We start from the raw sequence: 26,134 nt of genomic DNA on the forward strand, positions 1-26,134 counted from the left end.
AGGGCTGGAGGAATGTCCTGGACCTGGTGGAAGCCGTGGCAGGGGGTGAGAGGCAGCGAGGGCAGAGTCCTGTGCCGGGCTGGGCTCTGGGTTCCTGCAAGTGCTGTCCCTGAGGCCCTTCTGGTCCCACACGGTGTCAGTGTGGCCCCACTGCACAGTGCTGAGGCTCACGGGGCGCGCAGGAGGCAAAGGGCTGTGGCCAGCCGGGTGCCAGCGGGTGCCAGCGAGGTGCAGAGCAGCCCGCAGGCTCCTTGGCGGCTGCCGTGGGCCGTGCTGTGGGCAGGAGGCAGAGGGGCTGCCCCTGGCCGGACAAGAGTGGACGTGCTACGTGCTCGGGACTGGTACAAACCCCGGCCCAGCTCCACCCACGGTTGCTGCAAAGCTGCTGGAGACCCTCAGCTCACCTTGAATTTGGAGGAACTGGGGGCTTGAATTTCCTTAGTGTTGTGGAGCCTTGAAGCTCCTGGTCTTGGTGTGGTTCCCATTCCCTTTCAAAGGCCCATTTCTCTGCTCCACAGCTCTCTTGTGGCAATTCAGAGAGGCCCAGGGTGGCAGCCTCGACTGAAGCAGGATGTGGTTTTCCCAGCTGCTCTGTCCCTGCTGCTGATCAGCGCCCAGGGAGCACAGTGCCCCGGGACCAGGATCTCCAACCAGCCTTGGGTGCTCGAGGGCAGCTGGATGTGTCCCCATGGCCAGGCGGGGCTGTCCCCTGCTCTGTGCACAGGAGCTGCTGGTGCAGCGAGGCCATGGTCCTACTGGGCAGGAACAGGCTCGGGTGGTCCCTGGCTCAGCTGAGAGCTCATCAGCCATGCTGGGGAAGGAGCAGGCAGCCCAGAGCGATCTTTGGTGGGCCAGAGGTGCCTGCAGTATGTGGGGGTGGCAGTGGGACAGGAGCTCCAGGGACCATTGGGGGCCACGTATCCATGGAGGGCCTGTGCCTGGGCAGGTGGGGAGCTCAAAGTCCAGCCAGGGTTCAAGGCACAGCCCCATTAGGCTGAGGACATGGAGCTGGTGGGACTGTACCATGGCCTGGGCCCTTCTCCTCCTTGCAGTGCTTGCCCACAGCTCAGGTGCCATGGCCAGACTTGCTGGGCCAGGACAGGGCCTTTGGGCACAGGGGCCTCATCCTCTTCCTTGGGGAGGTCTGTGCCCCTGGGACACTGACTGACTCCCATCTCCTCCCTCTCTCCTCTGCCTCTCCAGGTTCCCTGGTCTAGGCAGCAGCAGCGAGTCAGCCATCCTCAGTGTCAACCAACGTTGGAGACACGGTCAGGGATCACCTGCTCTGGTAGCAGTGGCAGCTATGGCTGGCATCAGCAGAAGCTCCCTGGCACTGCCCCTGTCGCTCTGATCTACGATAGCAACAAGGGACCCTCGGGCATCCCTTCGCAATTCTCCAGATCCACATCCGGCTCCACGGGCACGTTAACCATCACTGGGGTCCAGGCCGAGGACGAGGCTGTCTATTTCTGTGGTGGTGATGACAGCAGCAGTGGTGCTGCACGGTGCCACAGAGCAATGGGGAAGTGATACAAAAGCCTCCCAGCTCAGGTGTCTCTTACAGTCCCAGGAGCATGCCCATCCCCTGTCATTTGGGAAGGGATGACCTCCCAGCAGCCCTGCCCCTGCACACTGCTCCAGGGCCAAGGTCCCTCTGTGCTCCTCAGCTGGTGCCCGGGGGCCGGGCCAGCCTGCCTCCCAGCACAGCTGCCAGCCCTGCTTTGCCACAAGCCCCTGGACATCACCGCAGGGGGCTCAGCCTTGTGGCCCCAGCAGTGAGAGCTAGGGACATGCCATGGGCCAGGGAGCTGGGACAAAGCTTTGCCTTCAAAGCTGGGAAGGGACATTTCCCACGGGCACAGGAGCTCCGGGCACACTCTTGAGGCTGCTGGGGCAGATCAGAGCTGGTAAGGGAATGCTCTGTTGTGCTGCAAGAGGAGCTGCTGGGCTAAGGCTGCATTGGCTGTGTTTGCTCAGTGCCAGCCCACTGGGTTCATGTTCAGCCTGTTCAGGAGCCCAAGCACCTCTGGCCCTCGGGGAAGCCCCTGACCAGGGACAATGTGCCACTATGACCCCACAACAACAAGGAGCCTGAACCCATCCCCATCCTGTGTTGCCTGAGCAGCTGGCACCTGGCTGGCCTTGCCCCCTCCTCGCCATGTTATTCATCCCTGGTGCAGGTGTCCTGGCCAGACTCACTGTGCCCAGCTGGGGACTGAGCACAGGGATGCTATCCCTGTTGCACTGCCTGGGGAGATCTGTGTTCCCAGGTCACTTACTCACCCCCTGTCCTCCCCTCTGTCCTCTCCCTCTCCAGGTTCTCGGGTCCAGGCAGCAGCAGTGAGTCAGCCGTCCTTGCTGCCAGCCAACGTGGGAGAGACGGTCAGGATCACCTGCTCTGGGGCTAGCAGCAGCTTTGGCTATGCCTGGTTCCAGCAGAAGGTCCCTGGCAGTGGCCCTGTCACTGTGATCTATGCTAATGACAACAGACCCTCGGGCATCCCTTCGTGATTCTCTGGATCCACATCCAGCTCCACGGGCACGTTAACCATCACTGGGGTCCAGGCCGAGGATGAGGCTGTCTATTTCTGTGGCAACTGGGACAGCAGCAGTGCTGGTGACACAGATTTTCAAGTGAGGTACAGAGGAATTAAAAATGGACAGTTTCTGTCCTTCTCATGGCCAAGCAGAGTTGTGGATGTGAGACTGGAGCAAGATTTTGTCTCCTCCACATGACCCTGGCTCTTAATTTCGCCCATTTTGTGTCCTCGAGAGTGGGAGGTGACTTTGTGGCTGGTGCTCACTGTCCTGCTCGCTACAAAACCCATAGCGTGGCTTTGTCTCCCACTATCCTCTGACCTACTATGAATGACCATGTCTTCCTGCTGCTGCCTCTGTGCTGGGATACCTGGGGCTGGGCTCTGCTCCCCACTTGTGCCTGTGGCCATTTTCCATGTCTGTTCTCCTCTGACTGTGGCATTCCCTGTAACCTTATCCTGGCAGGTCTGTGCTCCTGGGACTCAGTCAGAGTCCTGGCTTCTCCCCCTATCTCCTCTCCCTCTCCAGGTTTCCCTGGTCCAGCAGCATCACTGAATCAGCTGTCCTCGGTGTCAGCCAACGTGGGGAGAGACGGTCAGGATCACCTGCTCTGGGGCTAGCAGCAGCAGCGATTATGGCTGGTTCCAGCAGAAGGTCCCTGGCAGTGGCCCTGTCACTGTGATCTACAACGATAACAACAGGCCCCTCGGGCATCCCTTCGCGATTCTCCGGATCCACATCCGGCTCCTCGAACGCGTTAACCATCACTGGGGTCCAGGCTGAGGACGAGGCTGTCTATTTCTGTGGTAGCTATGACAGCAGCAGTGATGCTGCCACAGTGGCTCAGAGGATTGCTGAAGTGATAGAAAAACCTTCTGCTGTGGCAGAGTTCAGCGATGAGTCCATACATTCCAGTGTCACGCATCAGGGTAGAGCTGCCTTCCTTACTGAACCCTGTCTTCTCCTGTCTCCTTCTCCAGCTCTCCTGGCCCAGGCAGTATTGCAAGTCAGCCATCCTTGGTGTCAGTCAGCCTCAGAGAAACTGTAAAGATCGGCTGCTCGGGGTTTAGCAGTAGCTAGACTTGTGCTGGCTGGTCCAAGCAGAGGGTCCCTGGCAGTGCCCCTGTCACTACAGCAACATGATACCCTCGAGCATCACTTTGTGATTTCCCTTGTCTGCCTCTACGGCCAAAGGAGCAGCATGGAAAGGCAGAGGCCGGTCTGGGAAGAGTGGTGTGGAGAGGTGTGTGCAGGTGTGTGGGGCTGGGCAGGCTGGGCACTGGCCCTCATGCTGCAGAGGCTGCAGGATGCAGAGCCCTTGTGTTCCCTGGGGTGCTGCTGACAAGGGGGAGCGTCACTGGTGCTGGGTGTGGTGCCTGCAGTGGGGGTGCTGTGGAAGCTCAGCACTGGTGGGGGGCCATGGGCTTGTCTGGGGCAGCTGCAGGCACGGAGCCCTGCGCAGAAGCCCTTGTGTGGGAAGGGAGTGGATGGAGGAGCTGAGCTGCCACAGGGGATGCACGGTGGGTGGGTGATGCCAGGGTCACAGGCCTGGTGAAGGTGGTGCAGAGGATGCATTGATCTGGAGTCATCTTGCTGAATTGGTGGGCAAGAAAGAGAGGCAGCAGTGCAACAGGAAACACTGGGGGCCACATTTCTAAGGAGGGTCTGTGCCGGGATGGCAGCCTCATAACAGGGTGTTGGCTGCCACAGCACAGCCCCATCGGTGTGAGGACATGGAGCTGGTGGGATTGTGCCATGGCCTGGGCCCCTCCTATCCTCGTGGTGCTCGCCCACAGCTCAGGTGCCATGGCCAGACTTGCTGGGCCTGGATGGGGCTTCTGGGCACCAGGGCCCTTTCCTGCTCCCCAGGCAGGTCTGTGCCCCTGGGACACTGACTGACCCCTGTCTTCTCCCCTCTCTCCTCTCCCTCTCCAGTTCCCTGGTCCAGGCAGCAGCAGTGAGTCAGCCATCCTCACTGTCAGCCAACGTGGGAGAGACCATAAGGATCACCTGCTCCAGTAGCATTGGCAGCTATCCTTATTCTGGCTGGCATCAGCAGAAGGTCCCTGGCAGTGGCCCTGTCACTGTGATCTACAGCAATGACAAGAGACCCTCAGGCATCCCTTTGTGATTCTCTGGATCCTGGTCCAGCAACGTGGGCACGTTAACCATCAGTGGGCTCCAAGCTGAGGACGCGGCTGTCTGTTTCTGTGGTGGTGCTGACAGCAGCAGTGGCAGCTATGGGGTGTGGTGACAATGAGTACCTGTAAGTGAGTCAGACTCCAAAACCAGGGGAAAGATTTTGGCCCTTCTCCCTCCTGGCTGGATGTGCAGCTGAGGCAGAATCGTGTCCCTTCTGCATGGCCACAGAAGGGAATGTCCTGTCTTTGGTGTCGCACAGATCAGGAGCTGACTTTGCAGCTGGGGCCCATTGTCCTGGTCCCAACAAAGCTCTTGGTGCAGCTGTGCTCCTCACAGCCTCTTGCTACTGATGATCATGTCCCCACATGCTGCCAGAGCTGCCTGTGTGCAGCCATTCTGCAATGGGCTGGGCTCTGCTCCTGCAATGGGCCTGGGACCATGTCCCTGTCTGTTCTGGCCATGACAGCTGCATTCCCTGTAACCTTGCCCAGGCAGGTCTGTGCTCCTGGGAGACTGGCTGATCCCCCTCTCCCCTCTCCCTCTCCAGGTTCCCTGGTCCAGGCAGCGCTGACTCAGCAGCCGTCCTCGCTGTCAGCCAACGTGGGAGAGACTGTCAGGATCACCTGCTCTGGGCTTAGCAGCAGCTATGCTTATGCTGGCTGGTATCAGCAGAAGGTCCCTGGCAGTGCCCCTGTCACTGTGATCTATCGTGATAACAGACCCGAGGGCATCCCTTCGCGATTCTCCGGATCCACATCCGGCTCCACGGCCACGTTAACCATCACTGGGGTCCAGGCCAAGGACGAGGCTGTCTATTTCTGTGGTGGTCTTGACAGCAGCTATGTTGGTGTAGTGACAAAGGGAGGTTTTCAAGTGAGGTCGAGAGAAATCTTTTCTACTCACAAACAAGCAGAGTTTTGGATGTTGTATTGGGGCAGGTTTTGTTGCCTCTGCATGACCATGGCTACACAGGTGCCCCCTTTTGTGTCCCAGAGCACTGGAGGTGACTCTGTGCCTGAGGACCATTGTCCTGGTCCCTACAAAACTCATGGTGTGGCCTTGTCCCCATCCCACTGCCTCTTGCTACTGATGACCATGTCCTCCTGCTGCTGCCACCAGAGGTTCCTCTGTGCTGGGATGCCTTGGGGTGCAATGGGCTTGGCTTTGCTCCCCAAATGGTTGCACCCATTCTCCTCTGACTGTGGCTTTCCCGATCCCCCTGCCCAGGAGACTGCCATGTTCCTGGAACACTGAGGGTCCCCCTTTTCTCGCCTCTCTCTTGTCCCTCTCCACATTCCCTGGTGCAGGAAGCATCTCTGAGTCAGCCGTCCTCAGTGTCAGCCAATGCTGGAGAAACCATCAAAATCTCCTGCTCCGAGGGTATCATTGGCTATGCCTGGTCCCTGGCAGTGCTGCTGTCACTGTGATCTAGGATAGCACCAAGGGGCCCTCAGTGCTGCTGCAGGACACTGAAGTGACATGGCTCCTGGAAGTGAAGAGCTGTGGTGTGGCTACTTGTTCTTGCCCTGAAAATGTCTTGTTCTGTGGTTGCTCAGAGGAGCTGGGACAATCCCTATCATGATCTCTGGACATTCTGGTCCCTGCCAGTCCCTGCCAGTTCAGGGCTGATGCCAACTCATCTCTGGTGACAGCACCTGTGCCAAAGGACCCTGTGTCTGTGTGAGAGGCTCTCCCCTGTGAGCACGGGCTGCCGTGGGCAGGGTGCCTCACAGAAACCCTGAAGGTTGTGGCCAGGGCTGGAGGAATGTCTGGACCTGGTGGAAGCCGTGGCAGGGGTGAGAGGCAGCGAGGGCAGAGTCCTGTGCCGGGCTGGGCTCTGGGTTCCTGCAGTGCTGTCCCTGAGGCTCTTCTGGTCCCCACACGGTGTCAGTGTGGCCCCACTGCACAGTGCTGAGGCTCACGGGGCGCGCAGGAGGCAAAGGGGCTGTGGCCAGCCGGGTGCCAGCGGGTGCCAGCGAGGTGCAGAGCAGCCCCGCAGGCTCCTTGGCGGCTGCCGTGGGCCGTGCTGTGGGCAGGAGGCAGAGGGGCTGCCCCTGGCCGGACAAGAGTGGACGTGCTACGTGCTCGGGACTGGTACAAACCCCGGCCCAGCTCCACCCACGGTTGCTGCAAAGCTGCTGGAGACCCTCAGCTCACCTTGAATTTGGAGGAACTGGGGGCTTGAATTTCCTTAGTGTTGTGGAGCCTTGAAGCTCCTGGTCTTGGTGTGGTTCCCATTTCCCTTTCAAAGGCCCATTTCTCTGCTCCACAGCTCTCTTGTGGCAATTCAGAGAGGCCCAGGGTGGCAGCCTCGACTGAAGCAGGATGTGGTTTTCCCAGCTGCTCTGTCCCTGCTGCTGATCAGCGCCCAGGGAGCACAGTGCCCCGGGACCAGGATCTCCAACCAGCCTTGGGTGCTCGAGGGCAGCTGGATGCGTCCCCATGGGCAGGTGGGGCTGTCCCCTGCTCTGTGCACAGGAGCTGCTGGTGCAGCGAGGCCATGGTCCTACTGGGCAGGAACAGGCTCGGGGTGGTCCCTGGCTCAGCTGAGAGCTCATCAGCCATGCTGGGGAAGGAGCAGGCAGCCCAGAGCGATCTTTGGTGGGCCAGAGATGCCTGCAGTATGTGGGGGTAGCAGTGGGACAGGAGCTCCAGGGACCATTGGGGGCCACGTATCCATGGAGGGCCTGTGCCTGGGCAGGTGGGGAGCTCAAAGTCCAGTCAGGGTTCAAGGCACATCCCCATTAGGCTGAGGACATGGAGCTGGTGGGACTGTACCATGGCCTGGGCCCTTCTCCTCCTTGCAGTGCTTGCCCACAGCTCAGGTGCCATGGCCAGACTTGCTGGGCCAGGACAGGGCCTTTGGGCACAGGGGCCTCATCCTCTTCCTTGGGGAGGTCTGTGCCCCTGGGACACTGACTGACTCCCATCTCCTCCCCTCTCTCCTCTCCCTCTCCAGGTTCCCTGGTCTAGGCAGCAGCAGCGAGTCAGCCGTCCTCGCTATCAGCAAATGTGGCAGACATGTTCAGGATCACCTGCTCGGGGAGTAGCAGCAGCTCTGGCTATGGCTGGTATCAGCAGAAGGTCCCTGGCAGTGGCCCTGTCACTGTGATCTACAGCGATGACAAGAGACCCTCGGGCATCCCTTCACGATTCTCTGGCTCCGGGGGCACGTTAACCATCACTGGGGTCCAGGCCGAGGACGAGGCTGTCTATGTCTGTGGTGGTCAGGACAGCAGTGCTGCTCAGGACTGAGGCACACTGCAGGATGGTTGCTGCTGACCCGCAGATTCTGGAGGATGCTGTTTCTGAGGAATGAGTCCTAAATTTCATGGAGGAGCCATGGCCCAGGCAGGTGGTTGCTTAAAAGCTATACAAGGTCCACAGCACAGCTCACCAGTGTGAGGACGCTGAGCTGGTGGGATTGAACCATGGCCTGGGTCCCTCTTCTCCTCGTGGTGCTCGCCCACAGCTCAGGTGCCATGGCCAGACTCGCTGTGCCTGGACAGGGCTTCTGGGCACAGGGCTACATCCTGCTGCCCTGGGAAAGCTGTGTTCCCGGGGCTCAGATTTCTCTCCTTCTTCTCCTCTCTCTCCTCTCCCTCTCCAGGTTCCCTGGTCCAGGCAGCGGTGACTCAGCCATCCTCGGTGTCAGCCAGTGTGGGAGACACCGTCAGGATCACCTGCTCGGGGAGTGGCGACAACTATTATGGCTGGCATCAGCAGAAAGGTCCCTGGCAGTGCCCCTGTCACTGTGATCTATGCTAATGATAGGAGACCCTCGGGCATCCCTTCACAGTTCTCTGGATCCACATCCGGCACCACGGCCACGTTAACCATCACTGGGGTCCAGGCCGAGGACGAGGCTGTCTGTTTCTGTGGTGGCAGGGACAGCAGCAGCTATGCTGGTGAAGTGACAGATTTTCAAATGAGGTGCAGAGGAATTAAAAATGGAGATTTTCAGTCCTTCTCATGACCAAGCAGAGTTATGGATGTGGGGCTGGGGCAGGTTTTTGTCTCCTCTGCATGACCATGGCTATGAATTCCATTTTTTGTCCTAGAGAACAGGAGGTGACTTTGTGGCTGGGGACCATTGTCCTTGTCCCTACAAAACTCATGGTATAGCTGTGTTCCCAACCTCACTGCCTCTTGCCACTGTTAACCATGTCCTCCAGCGTCTGCCAGAGCTGCTTCTCTGCTGAGATGCCTTGGCTGGGGCTCTACTCCTCAAATATGCTGGTGACCGTATCTGGGTCCATTCTCTTCTGACTGTGGCCTTCCCTTTAACCTTGCTCCCCAGGCAGTTCTGTGCTCCTGGGACACTGACTGAGCCCCATCTTTTCCCCTCTCTCCTCTCTCTCTCCAGGTTGCCTGGTCCAGGCAGCAGCAGTGAGTCAGCCGTCCTCGCTGTCAGCCAACGTGGGAGAGACTGTCAAGATCACCTGCTCTGGTGGTAGCAGCAACTATTATGGCTGGTATCAGCAGAAGGTCCCTGGCAGTGGCCCTGTCACTGTGATCTACGATAATACCAACAGACCCTCGGGCATCCCTTCGCGATTCTCCGGATCCGGGTCTGGCTCCACGGCCACGTTAACCATCACTGGGGTCCAGGCTGAGGACGAGGCTGTCTATTTCTGTGGTGGCTGGGAGAGCAGTGCTGCTCAGGGTCTTGTTGATGCCGGGGTAATTCTTTCTCTCCTCTTCACTGCTGAACCTTTCCCTGTGTGGGGAAGATCTTCAGAGCATAGGCAGTTCCTACCCTTGGTGCCTGCAGCTATTGTGGCTCTTGCTTTGCAGGGTCTTGCCTGCAATTCTGTCCTCATGCCACATCCCATCTGGTGGCCATGGTGTGCTGAAGATGTCCCCATTGCTTTGTCATGCATTCTAACCACACAGAGCTTCTCACTGCCTGGGGCCCCCCTGCCTTGCAGTCCCTGGCTGCTGGCCTGGACGTGGTTCGTGCCGGTCCATGGGCAGGGGTGTCTCCTACTGCCCCAGACTCTGGGTGTCCGCAGCAGGCCATGTCCCCGGGCTGTCCAGCCTCAGTGCCTGGGATGAGGAGTGCCCCAAGGGGCAGTGGGCAGGGAGAGGGTCAGGCTCTTGCTCCAGCAATCCCTCAGGTGTGCCTGGGGTGGGGGCTGTACCCAGGGTGTCCCACATGTGCCTGAAGATAGAGTTCTCCCATTACTCTTCTCCTGCCTGGGGAGGGCAGTGCTGCTGGGGCACTGACTGACACTCCCCCCCCCCCCTCCCCAAATCTTCTCTTTCTGTCCAGGTTCCCTGGTCCAGCAGCATCGTTGACTCAGCCGTCCTTGCTGTCAGCCAACGTGGGAGACACCGTCAGGATCACCTGCTCCGGGGGGTGGCAAGCTACTATGGCTGGTATCAGCAGAAGGTCCCTGGCAGTGGCCCTGTCACTGTGATCTATGAAAACACCAAGAGACCCTCGGGCATCCCTTCGCGATTCTCCGGATCCACATCCGGCTCCTCGAACACGTTAACCATCACTGGGGTCCAGGCCGAGGACGAGGCTGTCTATTTCTGTGGTAGTGCTGACAGCAGCAGTGGTGGCTATGTTGTATAGTGACAACAAGAAGTAGGAAGTGAGGATTCCAAAGCTTTCCAGACTCCAAAACTAAAGAAAAGAGTTCAGCCCTCCTCCCTCCTGGCTGGCTATGGGGCAGGTCCCTGTCCCCTCTGTACAGAAATGGCTGCAAATGTCCTTCTTTCCTTATCCCACAGAACTGGAGGCTCTCTTGCTCTCCCTCATGTCTGAAGGTCATTGTCCTTATCCCTACAAAGATCAGTGTGGCTTCATTCCCAAACTCATCACTTCTTGCTACTGATGACCATGTCCTCCTTCTGCTGCCTCTGTGCTGGGATGCCTTGGGCTGTGTCACTGTGATCTATGGCAGCAACAACAGACCCTCAGGCATCCCTTCACAGTCCTCTGCATCCATATCCGGCTCCTTGGCCACGTTAACCATCACTGGGGTCCAGGCCAAGGACAAGGCTGTCTGTTTCTGTGGTAGCTGGGACAGCAGCAGTGCTGCTGATGTGGGTGACGATGCCAGTGAGTAATGGGGAAGTGAGGCACAGAACCCAGTGTCAACAGAGGAAGGTTTTGAGCCATTTTTCCTCGTGGCCAAACAAAGCTGTGACAGTGGAGTTGAGGCAGTTCCCCTGCCCGAGGACAGGACTGTGCACAACAAGGCACAGGAGGTGACTCTTTCCCCTGTCCCTATAATAGGAATGGCACTGCCTCATCCCCAGCCCTGTTACCTTTTGCTTCGCTAGCCCTCTTGCTGCTCTGCTGCTGAAGCTGCCGCTGCTGCATTGCTCTGGGCCAGCCTGGGCTCTGAGTGCCCCAAGTTTCTGTAGCCATGACCGGGTCCCTCTCCCTCATTGGACCATTGGGCTCAGGAGCCCTGTGGCACTGCCTGGGCAGGGATGTGCTCCTGGGGCAATGGCTCACCCCCATCTTATTGCCTTTCACCTCTCCCTCTCCAGGCTCCCTTGTCCAGTCAGTCGGTGCCAGCCAACCTGGGACAAACTGTCTGGGTTATGTGCTCTGGGAGCAGCAATGAGTATGGCTGGTTCCAGCAGAAGGTCCCTGGCAGTGCCCCTGTCACTGTGATCTACTGGAATGACAGGAGTCCCTTGGACATCCCTTGGCCATTCTCTGGTTTTGTGTCTGCCTCCTGAGGATCACTGTGTTCAAGCTGAGGACGAGGTTGTCTATTACTGTGGTAGCTTTGACACCAGCAGCAGTGCTGATCTCATGGTGAAACCAAGCCACAGGCAAGCGAGATTTTGAGTGTCAAAAAGGCCGGTTTTGGTGCCTCATTCCACTCCGCCGGGCATGACCACCTCTCCAGCTTTGGACTTCTCCTTTCCTTTCCTCGATGTCTTCCCTTTGTGTTCCATGTCTCAGGGCTGTGACTCTGAGCATGATGTGGCACTGGAGCAGGTTTTCCAGAGAACTTGTGGATGGCCCATGCCTGGAAGTCTTCAAGGCAAAGTTGAATGAGGCTTTGAGCAACCTGGTCCAGGGAAAGGTGTCCCTGCCCATTGCAGGGGTGTTGAACCAGATGGTCTTTAATGTCCCTTCCAACTCAAACCATTCTATGATTCTATGACTGTGTCCCCATGGATTGGGCCCTGGTGCTGCAGAAGCCCTTGCCTGGGCTCATCCCCACTGCCCAATGTCCATGTGAGGGGCAGAGGAGCCTGGGACAGTGTTAGGAGCTGCAGCCCGTGGAGCTGCCCAAGAACACCTTTGCCACATATCTGCTCCACAGCCTGAGTCCTGCCCAGGGCCCAGCAGCATTGCAGCCACCCTGGCAGCTCAGGGCTGGGCATGTGGGCATTTGCCAGAACATGGGAGCCTGGGGTACTCGGGCTGGGCATGGAGAGCTTCTGCTGCAGCCCATGGCTCTCATATGGCTCTGGCTTAGCTGTCCCCAGTGTCCATGTCTCTGCAGCAAAACACCTTGACCTGCTCTGGCAGTAGCAACAATGCTTATGGCTGGTTCCAGCAGAAGGTCCCTGGCAGTGGCCCTGTCACTGTGATCTACAGCAGCACCAACAGACCCTCGGGCATCCCTTCGCGATTCTCCGGATCCACATCCGGCTCCTCGAACACGTTAACCATCACTGGGGTCCAGGCCGAGGACGAGGCTGTCTATTTCTCTGGTGGTCAGGACAGCAGCAGTGATGCTGCCACGGTGACATGCAGCAATGGGGAAGTGATGCAAAAACCTCCTGCTATTGCAGACATCAGTCAGGAGTCTCGGCTGTGCCTGCTTGATGGGGAATTAGGTCCCCACCATGGCCCTGCCCTTGCTGCCCTGCACTGAATGTGGCTGTGCCTGGTGTCCCAGCCTGGCGTCCCCTTAGAGCCCCAGGTCTGTGCTTGTTCCCTGGCATTTTGGGAGGGGATGTACAGCACTTGGGAACACACTCATCTCCATGGCCACATTACCCATGGCTGGCAGAGGAGGAGGAGAAGCAGGAGGAGGCTCTCACTCTTCTGGCTGGGACACCAGTGGTGATCAGGGCCATGGTAACTCCCAGCATGGGAAAAGAAAGACACAAGCCCACTGTTGCTCCGGTGGCACACTCTCAGGTGCTGCTTGCTGCTTCCCAGACACAATGTGGAGCAGCATCTGTGCCTTTGTAGCAGTTCCTGCCATGGGACATGTGCTCTGCTCCAGCAGATCCCCTCTGTGCTGCTCGCAGGGAGACAACCCTGCAGCCCTGCCCTGCCCATGCCGGATGAGCTCCTGGTGCCCTGAGTACCCTGGGGACAGCATAGTCAGGGACAGGGAGGGTCCTGGGGGAGAGGGAATTTCCTGGGGTGCAGCCGCTCTTTGTCTGGGTTGGGACTGCCAAAGATAGCCACAATCCCTGTGCCCCGAGTCAGAGCAGGGCTGACCAGGGGCTGCCCCAGCTCTGGCTGCCTCTGCTGAGCACCAGCACCTTGGGCTCATGATCAGCTCATGGGGAGGCATTGCTGGACCCCGAGGCTCGGTGCTGGCCTGCTCCCATTGTTCTGGGGTGTGAATGTCAGGGAAGAGCAAAAATCTTGGTCTTGAGTGGTGGATCTCAGCTGTCAGAAGAAGAGTCAGGGCACAAAAGCAGGAGAGCTAGGGGGTATTTTAGGGGCCTGGAACACTCATGGGAGGAAAAAATGCCAAAAATAAGTTGGGCAATTGTGGAGCTTGGCATTATTCCAGCCCCATCACTGGGAGCTGCAGGTGATCCTGTATGCCCTTCCCCCGTGCCCAGCTCTCCCTTCTCCTTAGGCACTGCAGCCACTCAGCCTGGTCTGGGGACAGGGGCGTCTGTGCTGTTGGGTTTCAGGCTCAGAGCAGGGAGGTGTCCCTGCTCTGTGCCTGGGGACAAGCCCTGCTGCATCTGGGGTGGAGGGGCTGGGTGTGGAGCGGGGAGGGATGTGCGGAGAGAGGCGCAGGCAGGATCCGGCCGTGCCTGCAGGGTCGGATTTGCATGGAGGGGAGGTGTCCTGGGCGGGCAGGGGCTTAAAAGGGAGTCAGGGTCCACGGCACAGCCCCATCATTCTGGGGACATTGAGCTGGTGGGATTGAACCATGGCCTGGGTCCCTCTTCTCCTCGTGGTGCTCGCCCACAGCACAGGTGCCATGGCCAGACTCGCTGTGCCTGGACGGGGCCTTTGGGCACCAGGGCCCCGTCCTGCTGCCCAGGCAGGTCTGTGCCCCTGGGACACTGACTGAGCCCCGTCTTCTCCCCTCTCTTCTCTCCCTCTCCAGGTTCCCTGGTCCAGGCAGCGGTTACTCAGCCATCCTCGCTGTCAGCCAATGTGGGAGAGACGGTCAAGATCACCTGCTCTGGTAGCTACAGCAACTATGGCTGGTTCCAGCAGAAGGTCCCTGGCACTGCCCCTGTCACTGTGATCTACAGCAATGACAAGAGACCCTCGGGCATCCCTTCGCGATTCTCCGGATCCAAGTCCGGCTCCACGGGCACGTTAACCATCACTGGGGTCCAGGCCGAGGATGAGGCTGTCTATTACTGTGGTGGCTATGACAGCAGCAGTGGCAGCTGGAATGGTGATAGAGAGAGACGTGGAAATGAGGTACGGAGGAGTTAAAGATGGACCCTCCTTGCCTTCTCTCTCAGGGCTGAGCAGAGCTGTGGGCTTGAGGCAGCTTTGTGTCCCCACTCCATGGCCATTGGCTGTGAATGGCCTCCTGCTTGCCCCATGCTGTGCAGGAGGTGACCCTGCTGCTGTGCAGTGCCTGGCATTGCTTTGCCATCAGCCCCATCACCTCATGCTCCTGCCAGCCACAGCCTCTTGCTCAGCCAGGTCTCCTCATGGGGTCCTGGCCTTGGGCTCAGGCCTTGGGCTCAGTCTGGGGCAGAGATCCCTCTGTTCCATCAGGACCTTCTGGCACAGGAGCCCTGTCCTGCAGCTCAGAGAGGGCTGTTCTGGGGCAATGACTGTGACTCCCTTTTTTCCCCTCACCCTCTCCACATTCCCTGGTGCTGGAAGCATCTCTGAGTCAGCCGTCCTCAGTGTCAGCCAATGCTGGAGAAACCATCAAAATCTCCTGCTCCGAGGGTATCATTGGCTATGCCTGGTCCCTGGCAGTGCTGCTGTCACTGTGATCTAGGATAGCACTAAGGGGCCCTCAGTGCTGCTGCAGGACACTGAAGTGACATGGCTCCTAGAAGTCAAGAGCTGTGGTGTGGCTACTTGTTCTTGCCCTGAAAATGTCTTGTTCTGTGGTTGCTCAGAGGAGCTGGGACAATCCCTGTCATGATCTCTGGACATTCTGGTCCCTGCCAGTCCCTGCCAGTTCAGGGCTGATGCCAACTCATCTCTGGTGACAGCACCTGTGCCAAAGGACCCTGTGTCTGTGTGAGAGGCTCTCCCCTGTGAGCACGGGCTGCCGTGGGCAGGGTGCCTCACAGAAACCCTGAAGGTTGTGGCCAGGGCTGGAGGAATGTCTGGACCTGGTGGAAGCCGTGGCAGGGGTGAGAGGCAGCGAGGGCAGAGTCCTGTGCCGGGCTGGGCTCTGGGTTCCTGCAGTGCTGTCCCTGAGGCCCTTCTGGTCCCCACACGGTGTCAGTGTGGCCCCACTGCACAGTGCTGAGGCTCACGGGGCGCGCAGGAGGCAAAGGGGCTGTGGCCAGCCGGGTGCCAGCGGGTGCCAGCGAGGTGCAGAGCAGCCCCGCAGGCTCCTTGGCGGCTGCCGTGGGCCGTGCTGTGGGCAGGAGGCAGAGGGGCTGCCCCTGGCCGGACAAGGGTGGACGTGCTACGTGCTCGGGACTGGTACAAACCCCGGCCCAGCTCCACCCACGGTTGCTGCAAAGCTGCTGGAGACCCTCAGCTCACCTTGAATTTGGAGGAACTGGGGGCTTGAATTTCCTTAGTGTTGTGGAGCCTTGAAGCTCCTGGTCTTGGTGTGGTTCCCATTCCCTTTCAAAGGCCCATTTCTCTGCTCCACAGCTCTCTTGTGGCAATTCAGAGAGGCCCAGGGTGGCAGCCTCGACTGAAGCAGGATGTGGTTTTCCCAGCTGCTCTGTCCCTGCTGCTGATCAGCGCCCAGGGAGCACAGTGCCCCGGGACCAGGATCTCCAACCAGCCTTGGGTGCTCGAGGGCAGCTGGATGTGTCCCCATGGCCAGGCGGGGCTGTCCCCTGCTCTGTGCACAGGAGCTGCTGGTGCAGCGAGGCCATGGTCCTACTGGGCAGGAACAGGCTCGGGGTGGTCCCTGGCTCAGCTGAGAGCTCATCAGCCATGCTGGGGAAGGAGCAGGCAGCCCAGAGCGATCTTTGGTGGGCCAGAGGTGCCTGCAGTATGTGGGGGTGGCAGTGGGACAGGAGCTCCAGGGACCATTGGGGGCCACGTATCCATGGAGGGCCTGTGCCTGGGCAGGTGGGGAGCTCAAAGTCCAGTCAGGGTTCAAGGCACAGCCCCATTAGGCTGAGGACATGGAGCTGGTGGGACTGCACCATGGCCTGGGCCCTTCTCCTCCTTGCAGTGCTTGCCCACAGCTCAGGTGCCATGGCCAGACTTGCTGGGCCAGGACAGGGCCTTTGGGCACAGGGGCCTCATCCTCTTCCTTGGGGAGGTCTGTGCCCCTGGGACACTGACTGACTCCCATCTCCTCCCCTCTCTCCTCTGCCTCTCCAGGTTCCCTGGTCCAGGCAGCAGCAGCGAGTCAGCCGTCCTCGCTATCAGCAAATGTGGCAGACATGTTCAGGATCACCTGCTCGGGGAGTAGCAGCAGCTTTGGCTATGCCTGGTTCCAGCAGAAGGTCCCTGGCAGTGGCCCTGTCACTGTGATCTACAGCAATGACAAGAGACCCTCAGGCATCCCTTTGCGATTCTCTGGATCCTGGTCCAGCAACGTGGGCACGTTAACCATCACTGGGCTCCAAGCTGAGGACGAGGCTGTCTGTTTCTGTGGTGCTGCTGACAGCAGCAGTGGCAGCTATGGGGTGTGGTGACAATGAGTACCTGTAAGTGAGTCAGACTCCAAAGCCAGAGGAAAGATTTTGGCCCTTCTCCCTCCTGGCTGGATGTGCAGCTGAGGCAGAATCGTGTCCCTTCTGCATGGCCACAGAAGGGAATGTCCTGTCTTTGGTGTCGCACAGATCAGGAGCTGACTTTGCAGCTGGGGCCCATTGTCCTGGTCCCAACAAAGCTCTTGGTGCAGCTGTGCTCCTCACAGCCTCTTGCTACTGATGATCATGTCCCCACATGCTGCCAGAGCTGCCTGTGTGCAGCCATTCTGCAATGGGCTGGGCTCTGCTCCTGCAATGGGCCTGGGACCATGTCCCTGTCTGTTCTGGCCATGACAGCTGCATTCCCTGTAACCTTGCCCAGGGAGACCTGTGCTCCTGGGAGATTGTCAGGATCACCTGGTCTGGGAGTAGCTACAGCAACTATGCCTGGTTCCAGCAGAAGGTCCCAGGCATTGCCCCTGTCACTGTGATCTACTGGAATGACAGGAGACGCTCAGGCATCCCCTCACTATTCTCCAGATCCCAGTCCGCCTCTGGGGGCACGTTAACCATCACTGGGGTCCAGGCTGGGGACGAGGCTGTCTATTTCTGTGTTGGCAATGACGGCAGTGCTGGTCAACACGGTGGAGGCACTGACTCCAGCATTTTGCCTCCTCCTGCTGCTGATGTTTCTCCCTGCAGCACCCTCATGCTTTAGGTTCTGTCTGTGGCTCTGGGCCCCTTCATTTCATCTTGGGCACCTTGGGAACAGGAGCCTTCTCCTCCTGCCCAGGCAGGTCTGTGTACCTGGGACACTGACTGAGCCCCATCTTTTTCCCTCTCTCCTCTCCCTCTCCAGGTTCCCTGGTCCAGGCAGCATCACTGACTCAGCCATCCTCAGTGTCAACCAACGTTGGAGACACGGTCAGGGATCACCTGCTCTGGTAGCAGTGGCAGCTATGGCTGGCATCAGCAGAAGCTCCCTGGCACTGCCCCTGTCGCTCTGATCTACGATAGCAACAAGGGACCCTCGGGCATCCCTTCGCGATTCTCCAGATCCACATCCGGCTCCACGGGCACGTTAACCATCACTGGGGTCCAGGCCGAGGACGAGGCTGTCTATTTCTGTGGTGGTGATGACAGCAGCAGTGGTGCTGCACGGTGCCACAGAGCAATGGGGAAGTGATACAAAAGCCTCCCAGCTCAGATGTCTCTTACAGTCCCAGGAGCATGCCCATCCCCTGTCATTTGGAGAAAGGATGACCTCCCAGCAGCCCTGCCCCTGCACACTGCTCCAGGGCCAAGGTCCCTCTGTGCTCCTCAGCTGGTGCCCGGGGCCGGGCCAGCTGCCTCCCAGCACAGCTGCCAGCCCTGCTTTGCCACAAGCCCCTGGACATCACCGCAGGGGGCTCAGCCTTGTGGCCCCAGCAGTGAGAGCTAGGGACATGCCATGGGCCAGGGAGCTGGGACAAAGCTTTGCCTTCAAAGCTGGGAAGGGACATTTCCCACGGGCACAGGAGCTCCGGGCACACTCTTGAGGCTGCTGGGGCAGATCAGAGCTGGTAAGGGAATGCTCTGTTGTGCTGCAAGAGGAGCTGCTGGGCTAAGGCTGCATTGGCTGTGTCTGCTCAGTGCCAGCCCACTGGGTTCATGTTCAGCCTGTTCAGGAGCCCAAGCACCTCTGGCCCTCAGGGAAGCCCCTGACCAGGGACAATGTGCCACTATGACCCCACAACAACAAGGAGCCTGAACCCATCCCCATCCTGTGTTGCCTGAGCAGCTGGCACCTGGCTGGCCTTGCCCCCTCCTTGCCATGTTATTCATCCCTGGTGCAGGTGTCCTGGCCAGACTCACTGTGCCCAGCTGGGGACTGAGCACAGGGATGCTATCCCTGTTGCACTGCCTGGGGAGATCTGTGTTCCCAGGTCACTTACTCACCCCCTGTCCTCCCCTCTGTCCTCTCCCTCTCCAGGTTGCCTGGTCCAGCAGCATCACTGAATCAGCCATCCTCGCTGTCAGCCGACGTGGGAGAGACAGTCAGGATCACCTGCTCTGGGGTTAGCAGCAGCTTTGGCTATGCCTGGTTCCAGCAGAAGGTCCCTGGCAGTGGCCCTGTCACTGTGATCTATGCTAATAACAACAGACCCTCGGGCATCCCTTCGTGATTCTCTGGATCCACATCCAGCTCCACGGGCATGTTAACCATCACTGGGGTCCAGGCCGAGGATGAGGCTGTCTATTTCTGTGGCGGCTGGGACAGCAGCAGTGCTGGTGACACAGATTTTCAAGTGAGGTACAGAGGAATTAAAAATGGGCACTTTCTGTCCTTCTCATGGCCAAGCAGAGTTGTGGATGTGAGACTGGAGCAAGATTTTGTCTCCTCCACATGACCATGGCTCTTAATTTCGCCCATTTTGTGTCCTCGAGAGTGGGAGGTGACTTTGTGGCTGGTGCTCACGGTCCTGCTTGCTACAAAACCCATAGCGTGGCTTTGTCTCCCACTGTCCTCTGACCTACTATGAATGGCCATGTCTTCCTGCTGCTGCCTCTGTGCTGGGATACCTGGGGCTGGGCTCTGCTCCCCACTTGTGCCTGTGGCCATTTTCCATGTCTGTTCTCCTCTGACTGTGGCATTCCCTATAACCTTATCCAGGCAGGTCTGTGCTCCTGGGACTCAGTCAGAGTCCTGGCTTCTCCCCTGTCTCCTCTCCCTCTCCAGGTTCCCTGGTCCAGCAGCATCACTGAATCAGCCGTCCTCGGTGTCAGCCAACGTGGGAGAGACGGTCAGGATCACCTGCTCTGGGGCTAGCAGCAGCAGCGATTATGGCTGGTTCCAGCAGAAGGTCCCTGGCAGTGGCCCTGTCACTGTGATCTACAACGATAACAACAGGCCCTCGGGCATCCCTTCGCGATTCTCCGGATCCACATCCGGCTCCTCGAACACGTTAACCATCACTGGGGTCCAGGCTGAGGACGAGGCTGTCTATTTCTGTGGTAGCAATGACGGCAGCAGTGATGCTGCCACAGTGGCTCAGAGGATTGCTGAAGTGGTAGAAAAACCTTCTACTGTGGCAGAGTTCAGCGATGAGTCGATACATTCCAGTGTCATGCATCAGGGCAGAGCTGCCTTCCTTACTGAACCCTGTCTTCTCCTGTCTCCTTCTCCAGCTCTCCTGGCCCAGGCAGTATTGCAAGTCAGCCATCCTTGGTGTCAGCCAGCCTCAGAGAAACTGTAAAGATCGGCTGCTCGGGGTTTAGCAGTAGCTAGACTTGTGCTGGCTGGTCCAAGCAGAGGGTCCCTGGCAGTGCCCCTGTCACTACAGCAACAAGATACCCTTGAGCATCACTTTGTGATTTCCCTTGTCTGCCTCTACGGCCAAAGGAGCAGCATGGAAAGGCAGAGGCCGGTCTGGGAAGAGTGGTGTGGAGAGGTGTGTGCAGGTGTGTGGGGCTGGGCAGGCTGGGCACGGGCCCTCGTGCTGCAGAGGCTGCAGGATGCAGAGCCCTTGTGTTCCCTGGGGTGCTGCTGACAAGGGGGGAGCGTCACTGGTGCTGGGGTGGTGCCTGCAGTGGGGGTGCTGTGGAAGCTCAGCACTGGTGGGGGGCCATGGGCTTGTCTGGGGCAGCTGCAGGCACGGAGCCCTGCGCAGAAGCCCTTGTGTGGGAAGGGAGTGGATGGAGGAGCTGATCTTGGCTAAGGTTGAGGGGCCTCTGCCCAGACAACTCGATGAAGCCTAGCATAGTCCTGTGGCATCTGAGAGACACTGGCTTGTGGTGTCTGAGCATGGAGCAGGACATGCTGAGTGGCCAAGGAAGCAGGTGGCCTGGAGCGATCTTGCTGCATTGGTGGGCTAGAGAGAAGGGGAGCAGTGGGACAGGAGCTGTCAGGAAATGTTAGGGGCCACATTTCCATGAAGGACCTGTGCCAGGAGAGCAGGCACATAAGAGGGTGTTGGTTGCCACAGTGTGAGGACATGGAGCTGGTGGGATTGTGCCATGGCCTGGGCCCCTCCTCTCTTCGTGGTGCTCGCCCACAGCTCAGGTTTCATGGCCAGACTTGCGGTGCCTGGATGGGGCTTCTGGGCACAGAGGCCCTGTCCTGCTGCCCAGGCAGGTCTGTGCCCCTGGGACACTGACTGAGCCCCGTCTTCTCCCCTCTCTTTTCTCCCTCTCCAGGTTCCCTGGTCCAGGCAGCAGTAGTGAGTCAGCCATCCTCAGTGTCAGCCAAGGTGGGAGAGACCATAAGAATCACCTGCTCCAGTAGCATTGGCAGCTATCCTTATTCTGGCTGGCATCAGCAGAAGGTCCCTGGCAGTGGCCCTGTCACTGTGATCTACAGCAATGACAAGAGACCCTCAGGCATCCCTTTGTGATTCTCTGGATCCTGGTCCAGCAACGTGGGCACGTTAACCATCAGTGGGCTCCAAGCTGAGGACGAGACTGTCTGTTTCTGTGGTGGTGCTGACAGCAGCAGTGGCAGCTATGGTGTGTGGTGACAATGAGTACCTGTGAGTCAGACTCCAAAACCAGAGGAAAGATTTTGGCCCTTCTCCCTCCTGGCTGGATGTGCAGCTGAGGCAGAATCCTGTCCCTTCTGCATGGCCACAGAAGGGAATGTCCTGTCTTTGGTGTCGCACAGATCAGGAGCTGACTTTGCAGCTGGGGCCCATTGTCCTGGTCCCGACAAAGCTCTTGGTGCAGCTGTGTTCCTCACAGCCTCTTGCTACTGATGATCATGTCCCCACATGCTGCCAGAGCTGCCTGTGTGCAGCCATTCTGCAATGGGCTGGGCTCTGCTCCTGCAATGGGCCTGGGACCATGTCCCTGTCTGTTCTGGCCATGACAGCTGCATTCCCTGTAACCTTGCCCAGGCAGACCTGTGCTCCTGGGAGACTGGCTGATCCCCCTCTCCCCTCTCCCTCTCCAGGTTCCCTGGTCCAGGCAGCAGCAGTGAGTCAGCCGTCCTTGCTGCCAGCCAACGTGGGAGAGACGGTCAGGATCACCTGCTCTGGGGCTAGCAGCAGCTTTGGCTATGCCTCGTTCCAGCAGAAGGTCCCTGGCAGTGGCCCTGTCACAGTGATCTATGCTAATGACAACAGACCCTCAGGAATTCCTTTGTGATTCTCTGGATCCACATCCAGCTCCACGGGCACGTTAACCATCACTGGGGTCCAGGCCGAGGATGAGGCTGTCTATTTCTGTGGTAACAATGAAGGCAGCAGTGCTGGTCAGCACGGTGGAGGAACCCTCATGGCCTGTGTTCTGTGTGTGTCTCTGGGCCACTCTGGTATCTTGGGATGTTGGGTCTCAGAGCCCCATCCTGCTGCCCAGGCAGGTCTGTGCCCCTGGGACACTGACTGACCCCCGTCTTCTCCCCTCTCTTCTCTCCCTCTCCAGGTTCCCTGGTCCAGGCAGCGCTGACTCAGCAGCCGTCCTCGCTGTCAGCCAACGTGGGAGAGACTGTCAGGATCACCTGCTCTGGGCTTAGCAGCAGCTATGCTTATGCTGGCTGGTATCAGCAGAAGGTCCCTGGCAGTGCCCCTGTCACTGTGATCTATCGTGATAACAGACCCGAGGGCATCCCTTCGCGATTCTCCGGATCCACATCCGGCTCCACGGCCACGTTAACCATCACTGGGGTCCAGGCCAAGGACGAGGCTGTCTATTTCTGTGGTGGTCTTGACAGCAGCTATGTTGGTGTAGTGACAAAGGGAGGTTTTCAAGTGAGGTCGAGAGAAATCTTTTCTACTCACAAACAAGCAGAGTTTTGGATGTTGTATTGGGGCAGGTTTTGTTGCCTCTGCATGACCATGGCTACACAGGTGCCCCCTTTTGTGTCCCAGAGCACTGGAGGTGACTCTGTGCCTGAGGACCATTGTCCTGGTCCCTACAAAACTCATGGTGTGGCCTTGTCCCCCATCCCACTGCCTCTTGCTACTGATGACCATGTCCTCCTGCTGCTGCCACCAGAGGTTCCTCTGTGCTGGGATGCCTTGGGGTGCAATGGGCTTGGCTTTGCTCCCCAAATTCACTGGTGGCTGTGGTTGCACCCATTCTCCTCTGACTGTGGCTTTCCCGATCCCCCTGCCCAGGAGATTGCCATGTTCCTGGAACACTGAGGGTCCCCCTTTTCTCGCCTCTCTCTTGTCCCTCTCCACATTCCCTGGTGCAGGAAGCATCTCTGAGTCAGCCGTCCTCAGTGTCAGCCAATGCTGGAGAAACCATCAAAATCTCCTGCTCCGAGGGTATCACTGGCTATGCCTGGTCCCTGGCAGTGCTGCTGTCACTGTGATCTAGGATAGCACCAAGGGGCCCTCAGTGCTGCTGCAGGACACTGAAGTGACATGGCTCCTGGAAGTGAAGAGCTGTGGTGTGGCTACTTGTTCTTGCCCTGAAAATGTCTTGTTCTGTGGTTGCTCAGAGGAGCTGGGACAATCCCTATCATGATCTCTGGACATTCTGGTCCCTGCCAGTCCCTGCCAGTTCAGGGCTGATGCCAACTCATCTCTGGTGACAGCACCTGTGCCAAAGGACCCTGTGTCTGTGTGAGAGGCTCTCCCCTGTGAGCACGGGCTGCCGTGGGCAGGGTGCCTCACAGAAACCCTGAAGGTTGTGGCCAGGGCTGGAGGAATGTCTGGACCTGGTGGAAGCCGTGGCAGGGGTGAGAGGCAGCGAGGGCAGAGTCCTGTGCCGGGCTGGGCTCTGGGTTCCTGCAGTGCTGTCCCTGAGGCCCTTCTGGTCCCCACACGGTGTCAGTGTGGCCCCACTGCACAGTGCTGAGGCTCACGGGGCGCGCAGGAGGCAAAGGGGCTGTGGCCAGCCGGGTGCCAGCGGGTGCCAGCGAGGTGCAGAGCAGCCCCGCAGGCTCCTTGGCGGCTGCCGTGGGCCGTGCTGTGGGCAGGAGGCAGAGGGGCTGCCCCTGGCCGGACAAGAGTGGACGTGCTACGTGCTCGGGACTGGTACAAACCCCGGCCCAGCTCCACCCACGGTTGCTGCAAAGCTGCTGGAGACCCTCAGCTCACCTTGAATTTGGAGGAACTGGGGGCTTGAATTTCCTTAGTGTTGTGGAGCCTTGAAGCTCCTGGTCTTGGTGTGGTTCCCATTCCCTTTCAAAGGCCCATTTCTCTGCTCCACAGCTCTCTTGTGGCAATTCAGAGAGGCCCAGGGTGGCAGCCTCGACTGAAGCAGGATGTGGTTTTCCCAGCTGCTCTGTCCCTGCTGCTGATCAGCGCCCAGGGAGCACAGTGCCCCGGGACCAGGATCTCCAACCAGCCTTGGGTGCTCGAGGGCAGCTGGATGCGTCCCCATGGGCAGGCGGGGCTGTCCCCTGCTCTGTGCACAGGAGCTGCTGGTGCAGCGAGGCCATGGTCCTACTGGGCAGGAACAGGCTCGGGGTGGTCCCTGGCTCAGCTGAGAGCTCATCAGCCATGCTGGGGAAGGAGCAGGCAGCCCAGAGCGATCTTTGGTGGGCCAGAGATGCCTGCAGTATGTGGGGGTAGCAGTGGGACAGGAGCTCCAGGGACCATTGGGGGCCACGTATCCATGGAAGGCCTGTGCCTGGGCAGGTGGGGAGCTCAAAGTCCAGTCAGGGTTCAAGGCACATCCCCATTAGGCTGAGGACATGGAGCTGGTGGGACTGTACCATGGCCTGGGCCCTTCTCCTCCTTGCAGTGCTTGCCCACAGCTCAGGTGCCATGGCCAGACTTGCTGGGCCAGGACAGGGCCTTTGGGCACAGGGGCCTCATCCTCTTCCTTGGGGAGGTCTGTGCCCCTGGGACACTGACTGACTCCCATCTCCTCCCCTCTCTCCTCTCCCTCTCCAGGTTCCCTGGTCTAGGCAGCAGCAGCGAGTCAGCCGTCCTCGCTATCAGCAAATGTGGCAGACATGTTCAGGATCACCTGCTCGGGGAGTAGCAGCAGCTCTGGCTATGGCTGGTATCAGCAGAAGGTCCCTGGCAGTGGCCCTGTCACTGTGATCTACAGCGATGACAAGAGACCCTCGGGCATCCCTTCACGATTCTCTGGCTCCGGGGGCACGTTAACCATCACTGGGGTCCAGGCCGAGGACGAGGCTGTCTATGTCTGTGGTGGTCAGGACAGCAGTGCTGCTCAGGACTGAGGCACACTGCAGGATGGTTGCTGCTGACCGCAGATTCTGGAGGATGCTGTTTCTGAGGAATGAGTCTAAATTTCATGGAGGAGCCATGGCCCAGGCAGGTGGTTGCTTAAAAGCTATACAAGGTCCACAGCACAGCTCACCAGTGTGAGGACGCTGAGCTGGTGGGATTGAACCATGGCCTGGGTCCCTCTTCTCCTCGTGGTGCTCGCCCACAGCTCAGGTGCCATGGCCAGACTCGCTGTGCCTGGATAGGGCTTCTGGGCACAGGGCTACATCCTGCTGCCCTGGGAAAGCTGTGTTCCTGGGGCTCAGATTTCTCTCCTTCTTCTCCTCTCTCTCCTCTCCCTCTCCAGGTTCCCTGGTCCAGGCAGCGGTGACTCAGCCATCCTCGGTGTCAGCCAGTGTGGGAGACACCGTCAGGATCACCTGCTCGGGGAGTGGCGACAACTATTATGGCTGGCATCAGCAGAAGGTCTCTGGCAGTGCCCCTGTCACTGTGATCTATGCTAATGATAGGAGACCCTCGGGCATCCCTTCACAGTTCTCTGGATCCACATCCGGCACCACGGCCACGTTAACCATCACTGGGGTCCAGGCCGAGGACGAGGCTGTCTGTTTCTGTGGTGGCAGGGACAGCAGCAGCTATGCTGGTGAAGTGACAGATTTTCAAATGAGGTGCAGAGGAATTAAAAATGGAGATTTGCAGTCCTTCTCATGACCAAGCAGAGTTATGGATGTGGGGCTGGGGCAGGTTTTTGTCTCCTCTGCATGACCATGGCTATGAATTCCATTTTTTGTCCCAGAGAACAGGAGGTGACTTTGTGGCTGGGGACCATTGTCCTTGTCCCTTCAAAACTCATGGTATAGCTGTGTTCCCAACCTCACTGCCTCTTGCCACTGTTAACCATGTCCTCCAGCGTCTGCCAGAGCTGCTTCTCTGCTGAGATGCCTTTGCTGGGGCTCTACTCCTCAAATATGCTGGTGACCATATCTGGGTCCATTCTCTTCTGACTGTGGCCTTCCCTTTAACCTTGCTCCCCAGGCAGGTCTGTGCTCCTGGGACACTGACTGAGCCCCATCTTTTCCCCTCTCTCCTCTCCCTCTCCAGGTTGCCTGGTCCAGGCAGCAGCAGTGAGTCAGCCGTCCTCGCTGTCAGCCAACGTGGGAGAGACTGTCAAGATCACCTGCTCTGGTGGTAGCAGCAACTATTATGGCTGGTATCAGCAGAAGGTCCCTGGCAGTGGCCCTGTCACTGTGATCTACGATAATACCAACAGACCCTCGGGCATCCCTTCGCGATTCTCCGGATCCGGGTCTGGCTCCACGGCCACGTTAACCATC

The 26,134-nt window shown here is 58.8% G+C and overlaps 2 long non-coding RNA genes and 2 gene segments (V, D, J or C); 2 read left to right on the top strand and 2 right to left on the bottom strand.

Moving 5' to 3' along the window:
- Nucleotides 1–26,134, top strand: part of LOC116453200 — a 37,963-nt gene that overhangs the window by 2,251 nt on the left and 9,578 nt on the right. Inside the window, 1 exon segment of the C gene segment in view lies at nucleotides 3,329–3,369. Coding sequence covers nucleotides 3,329–3,369 — 41 coding nt within the window.
- On the bottom strand, nucleotides 5,204–7,792 carry LOC116453210. Its single transcript, XR_004243711.1, has 2 exons — nucleotides 7,716–7,792; nucleotides 5,204–5,303 (listed from the first exon to the last, which is right to left on the bottom strand). It is a non-coding gene; the product is annotated as an uncharacterized LOC116453210 (long non-coding RNA).
- Nucleotides 8,072–9,428, top strand: LOC116452924. The segment is given in 3 exon segments: nucleotides 8,072–8,157; nucleotides 9,047–9,363; nucleotides 9,414–9,428. Coding segments are annotated over 3 exon segments (378 nt in total).
- On the bottom strand, nucleotides 22,095–26,034 carry LOC116453209. The gene is made up of 2 exons (XR_004243710.1): nucleotides 25,978–26,034; nucleotides 22,095–22,147 (listed from the first exon to the last, which is right to left on the bottom strand). It is a non-coding gene; the product is annotated as an uncharacterized LOC116453209 (long non-coding RNA).

The sequence above is a fragment of the Corvus moneduloides genome, chromosome 18, assembly GCF_009650955.1.
Source record: "Corvus moneduloides isolate bCorMon1 chromosome 18, bCorMon1.pri, whole genome shotgun sequence".
NCBI lineage: Eukaryota > Metazoa > Chordata > Aves > Passeriformes > Corvidae > Corvus > Corvus moneduloides.